At 40.7% G+C, this 6,263-nt stretch overlaps 1 protein-coding gene across 5 annotated transcripts in view; it reads left to right on the top strand.

Moving 5' to 3' along the window:
- Window positions 1–1,851: 1,851 nt before the first annotated feature.
- The window catches only part of cdkl5 (cyclin dependent kinase like 5), a 42,466-nt gene continuing 38,054 nt past the window's right edge, over window positions 1,852–6,263 (top strand). For 4 of the 5 annotated variants that reach the window (XM_013271631.3, XM_005466805.4, XM_005466802.4 and 1 more), the window contains exons 1-2: window positions 1,852–2,413; window positions 5,195–5,562. In XM_013271631.3, the coding sequence (XP_013127085.1) occupies window positions 5,526–5,562 (37 nt within the window). In that variant the 5' untranslated portion in view covers window positions 1,852–2,413; window positions 5,195–5,525. The remainder of the gene's footprint in view (window positions 2,414–5,194; window positions 5,563–6,263) is intronic. The other variant, XM_013271630.3, reaches the window with a different exon arrangement.

Below are 6,263 nucleotides of genomic sequence, written 5' to 3'. Positions count from 1 at the left end.
ATTTTAAATAGTAAAATCAGCAAATGACAATGATGTGATTTGTGGTATATTATCAAAGCTGATATAATCATGGCTGGTTGAGAAGGAGTTCATTTTATTTGCTTTGTCACTTCAGTTGTAACAATGTATCAGTTTCAAACAGTTCAGTTTTATAAAAATGCATTTTAATTGATTGTAACCAATATAATTAGGTAACATTTTGCATGTTGTATTATTTTGTGTAAAAAGTATTTGTAATAATGCTAATTGAACATTTGTCACTTTTTTGTTGTTTTTTTTTATAATTTCATGGGTATAAAAACGTCTTTTGGGTTAATTCTGGTATATTTTCCTTTTTCTTTCTTTCTCCATTTATTTAATCAGTGACTATTACAGCACCACACTATATAGGAGTAATGAATGAACTGTTTCCACCTGAAATGTAATGGAATAAACATCCAAAGTAGTATAGAGTAAAAGAAATACTCAACTAAGGTTCCTGAAATGTGTTTTGTGTACAGTATTTCAGTTAAATGCGTTAGTTATGTAACACAACGACACATTTAAAAGATAACTACAGAATAGTCTAGAAATATTGTCACATGGCAGTGGTTATAGGTTAAGATCCCCTCCAGTTGTGACACTGTGGCAGAAAACAAACTCTTTCAAATCTCAGAACAGTAATTACTTTTCTCTATCATAGTAATTGTGGCATGAAATCCAAGTGGGAAAGTGTTTTTTTTTTTCCTTTGTAAAATGGTTATGCACATTCACCAACCAAATGACACCACACAACACGTAACCTAATAGTCAGTTGGCTACTGTCCATTAAAACATGTATAAAACTGTGCTGTTTGAAACTCACACTTGGTCAGCAACAAAGTAATTCAAATGTCATCTTTCTCCACAGTAATGAAGCCCATGTTAATGACTGGGGTTACTCATCCAGTCATAATGTGCTAAAACAATTTAATGTGTTAAACCAACATGTACAGTGCTGCAGCAGCAAACTGCAGGGCTGGCATTTTAAACTGATTTCATGTTTGCACTCTTACTTCTTTGTGTACCAAAAGAAATGAGCTGGCCATTTACCTGGATGCTATTACGTATTCAGATTTAGTTTAGACATAACAGTACAGAGAAACCTGTTTGTTAGTTTTAGTTTAATAGTTTATTGTAATATCATCTTTTACATAAAATTAGAAATAATCTCAAGCCTTGTGCTATAATTATTGTGGTATCTTGTTGCATTGGGAAGTACTCTAATAGGTTTAGATTTTAATAAACAATCACCTCACAAGCTGTGATGCACTGGCAGACAAAATGATCCAATACAGACACAGGTAGAGATCTCAGTCTGAAGAAGGACAACTGGGGTTTATAAGTCATTAACTTTTAGTATAACAAATGTTGCTCAGACAAAAAAGGTAAGTATTTTTTTTTAAAGTACATTTAGCCTATATTTGCTGATATTTGTATTTACATAAAGACATGCCTTAATGGCATTTATCTTAGTCCATAAACTATTCTCCGCCTCATGGCTGCTGGACAGAAACTGAAAAAATATTTATCTTATGAACACGTTAAACACATTATCTCAGTAAAGATAAATCACACCTGCCAAAATGAACTCGAGAAGGTCAAACCGAGACCAGAAGGTGTGGGGAGGGGGTGGGGGGGTCACACACAAACAAAATAATGCAGCATTTAATGTGCACCATCTTTCTAACACCTGCTCTCATTACGAAGCCGGTCGATGCAGTGTCCGCGAGTCCAGTGGATTCACACCGATTTCGCCAATTAGTGCATTGGTGGAGGGGAGGTGTAGGTGAGAGCGAGTGGAGAGGAGCTGCAGGAAGATTTTTAATCAGTGACACAACATGGGTTGACCAAAGGGGAGGGGAGGGAGGCAGCAGCAGTAATTAACAGTGTAAAAATCTGCGTGCTGCTGGAAGGAGACGATCGCCGGGCTTATCAAACGCTCAACAAACAGTGCGCTGGACTGCATTTCCATCCCAAAGTTTTATTTTATCTCGGCTCGCTGTGGATCTTAAACCACTGCTGGAACGCGCAGACGTCCGTGTTTCTATTGGCTGTGCGCAGCGCCGCTCAGAGGAATGACGATTTTGCTGCTATAACCAGCTGATGCTGAGGCTATGAACGCGGAGCCTCTGAAGAACTGTTGACGGTACATTGACACCCCGTCATCGGCGTTATGCCTGCGGATTCGGTCTCCCGTCCGTCCAAAGACTGAGTGAGTAGGACATTTGATCGTGTCACGACGCACAGGCCCGGGTTCCCCCCCTCCTCCATCTCCTGTCGCTCCACATGATGTTTCTTCGTCTTCCCACATCATCATTTTCATGGGCATGATGCTCCGTGCTTCACAGATTGAGCTTTCTCACCTCGTACAGGCGTCACATCGCATCTGCAGGTAAACCTTCGCGTGGTTTAAACGGTGGACGGGCTGCGAGGTTTTTACTCGTTATCTCCTAGGATTTTATTTGATTTTTGGTATGTGTTGGGAATGGTGTCTTACCACGGATTCATGAGTGAAGGCTTTTTTTTAAATTGAGGATGTTGTTGTGCAACATTGTCGTGAACGTGGACCGTTATAATGTATGCACTGGTTGCTGTGTAGGCTGAGAATCGACAGAGAATGGACAGCGATGGAATGGTGGTGCGCTCTGCAACGCAGCGACGAAAGAGACGCAGTTTCGGTGCAGAGAGAGCAGCATTACTATCCTCCCCCCAACCCCCTCTCTCACCTCACGCAAAAACACATAGTCTCGTGCACGCGGACGCACGCACCTGCCTATTAAATTCACACTCCCAAACTCACTTATTGCCGAGGTATTCTTTGCATGCAGACTCCAGCGAGCCTCAGTTGCAGTGTCGTGCTGCCGTCCATTCTATATTCATTCAGTATTTTCTGGACTTTCACGGTGATGTTTTCACCTTGTTTCCATTTCGTTTTGCAAGGAGAGGAAGCAGCTTATCAATAAACCGAATGCATGCTGTATCCATTTTTAAGATTTTATTTTCCTCCCTAAAGTATGAGCTCTAATGTCTCATAGGTCACTCTTGTCGCTGGCGTATATCTATTAAAATGTGCACTACGAATTAATTCACTACCCAGTGTCCTTAAATGACAAGCCATGGGTGGCCTTAACGTCCACCTTATCTCTTCCCCTGGAAAGACTTAGCTGTGTGGAGCGTACACTGCATAGGAAAACGCCCACACAGGCACATGAGCCAAGTCAACATTAAAGTGTTTTTTTGCACTGCTGAATAAATCAAGTGTTATACAAATGAAGTTGGACTGATACTGTGAGAAGCTTTGATGGTTCCAGTCCAACAGCATTCACATTACAAAAGAGGCATTTAATATTCGTGGTCAGTTTTTGGATGTGTGACAAGAGAAAGTCTGCCTTTAGATGTAATTGTTCTGGAGCTTTTTTTTTCTTTGCTTTGCTTAAACAAAATAATAACAATATTACTTGTACATAGATGTATAATAACCTCACAGAAAGATTGAGGGGTAAATATAAGCAAAGAGGGAGAATGTTAAATCTTCACATCAACCATCTCAGCTTGACAGATTCAGAGATCTGCAGAGACAGCAGTCACTTCACAAAGTGTAACTGTTCCTGATGTGAGAGTGGTTTTGGAAAGTAAAACAACTGTTTTTGACCTAATGATCCTTTAGCTTAAAACCCAAGAGGTCACCGGGATTGTTCTAAATCCTCCCGACACAGACGTGAATTTATACATCTGCTTTCCTAGGCAGCCCGTTTGATTGAATTTCACCCAATAATTCCTCAGATGATCTGGGTGTTGTCACGCTGTGTGATTGAGTGCTCGGAGCTAAGTTCAAGTCTGACACCACACCTGAGAGGGTATTGCTGAGTTGTAGGTTGTAATGATGACCCAACTCTTACCCTAATGCTATAGTTTGGAGAAAGACAAAGCAGACCTATTTGAGGAAAAAATGAGAGTAGATTTTGATGTTTGTCATTTAGAATGATCATTTTCTTTGTTCTGTGATTGCTAAAACTGGGAGAACAACTTAATAAAAACCATAATTACATATTCTTATTGCTTGTTTGGGTTGTGATGACTTAGACCTCAGAGGGTTAACTTGCTAATACCAAGAATGTATCATTTTTACTGTGTTCAACATCCAGTTTACCTTGTTAACACTTCCTTGTTAGCCCAAACACAAAAGCTGTGAATAGTTTTGCAATATTTAGGTGTTATGTAAAATATCTTGATGCATGCTCAATCATCCACGTAAGGAAATCCCAGAAAGCTTGATCGTGTTCACCTGGACGTCGTGTTTTCAGTGGGAGAAACGTTTAATCACTCATCTAAGTGACTTCTTCAGTCTCACTCACTTGGATGAGTGACGAAACATTTCTCCCACCAAAATGATGAACACAATCAGCTTTCTGGGATTACATAAAGTACTTGACAAATTTTGGGGGAGCCGATGACAGGAAACACGAATGACGACACAGAATGTGATGGTTAATCAAGTAGAGACCTTTCACTGAAAACCACAAACATCACTCAGCTGGTGTCTCCAGAGGGAAAGTCAGACCGAAATCTGTGGGCTATATGATGCATCACTGTTTGTTACCAAATTTGTGCCAACCCATTTAGTAAGTGCGGAGATGTTTTATCGGATAAGTGAAAACTTTGACCTGCTGATGGTTGCCGAGTGCTGTAGGCAAATTAAAGAGGATTCATTCTCCTAGCACCATGGATATTAAAGCACTCCATCCAATGGCTGTCAATAACTTTATTAAATAGCAAAAATCCCTTTTTTTTGTAGGGACGGTTGAGGAAAAGGTAGGGGATCACTCAGAGGAGTCCTCCTCTGAGGATCTTCTGAGCACCTATACAAAATCTAACGGCCGTCTCCAGTTGTTGTTGACATGCTTCCTGCAGCATCCTCCGTGTTGATGTATAGCTAATTAGAATAGATGGGGTCTGTGTGGAAGTCATGCTTAAGCCATGAATTATTTAAACATGTCCTCAAGGAAATGTTGCCTTTTTGTATATCTACATGTCCTACTTATTCACTGTCTGTGTCAGGAAGACTAAGAGTACGCAACTCCCTGTGCAAGGAATGATGGGATATTTGGACCTTCAGAGGGACCCTTTGACAACATATTTAAATGCATCTTTGTTTTTGTCTCTGGTCTTCCAGGTGTGCCGGCATGCAGTGTTGGATGGAAGTAGAAGAAGGACATCAGGACATGGAATAAAGGGAGCGCAAAGGACATCTGAATACTCGACTCAGATACCTAATAATTACAATAACAATAGATATTTTTAAAAAGTCCAGAAAAGAGGCAGAGAGAGAGAAAGAGAGACACTATGGTGTAAAGGGAGTGAAGATGGGCCGTGGTCAGACGCTTGCAATGTTCCTCCTGGAGTCCACAGTTCACTCCACCGGCTGGTCAAAGCAGGAGTCTCCTCGCTAAAAACCCGAGCAGCTCATTTCACCCACTGGAGGAGCCCTCACTCTCGGTGATGTAATGAATAAGTTTGAAGTCCTTGGCATTGTGGGCGAAGGTGGGTGGATTTTACACGGCAGATTTCACTGCATGCTTTAAAACTTGAAGACTTTATGTACTGTTGCTGGTAACACTGGGGTCATAACCAGTGTACATTTTAATGGGATTTAGGTGTCTTGCACTGCACAGCTGAAACCTACACACATAGCTGTTGACAGAGCGTATATATCCTACTTTAGCGTTTTTGAGCACAGGCAGATTTTAAAGGGGAGCGTGAGCCTCAGAGTTTGGTGAAGTCTCCCATGGAGTAATGTCTAATTCATTATAATAATAGCTTTGGTCATTAGGTCGCCATATTTATCTTGAAACAGGATTGTGAAATAGGCAGGTGTTTTTTTGTTTTGTTTTGGGGTTTTTTGTTTGCATGTATGCCTGTTTGATAAGAATACGTTTAAAGGTTTTAGTATGAAGCCTCGCTCTTTCCCGTTTTGCAAACTGAAAACATCCCCTGCATATACCTGGTGTTTGGATCCTTTCCACAGCACTAATTTAATCAGTATGATAACAGTCAAGCATGCTCACCCCTCTGCTGCTCGGTTTATCTTCTCTAACAGTCTCTGTTTTTATTCCTTAATCACTTTCAGTTGCTTCTATTCTGTGTGATTATCATCATCATCAGTGCAGTCCAACCCTTCTTGGTCTTGGTGCAGCAGACGGAAATATGAGTATGAATATGCAGAATCTGCAGGCACAGGGACA

Source organism: Oreochromis niloticus, linkage group LG1, assembly GCF_001858045.2.
Source record: "Oreochromis niloticus isolate F11D_XX linkage group LG1, O_niloticus_UMD_NMBU, whole genome shotgun sequence".
Lineage (NCBI taxonomy): Eukaryota > Metazoa > Chordata > Actinopteri > Cichliformes > Cichlidae > Oreochromis > Oreochromis niloticus.
This window is presented reverse-complemented; position numbering and strand designations above follow the sequence as displayed.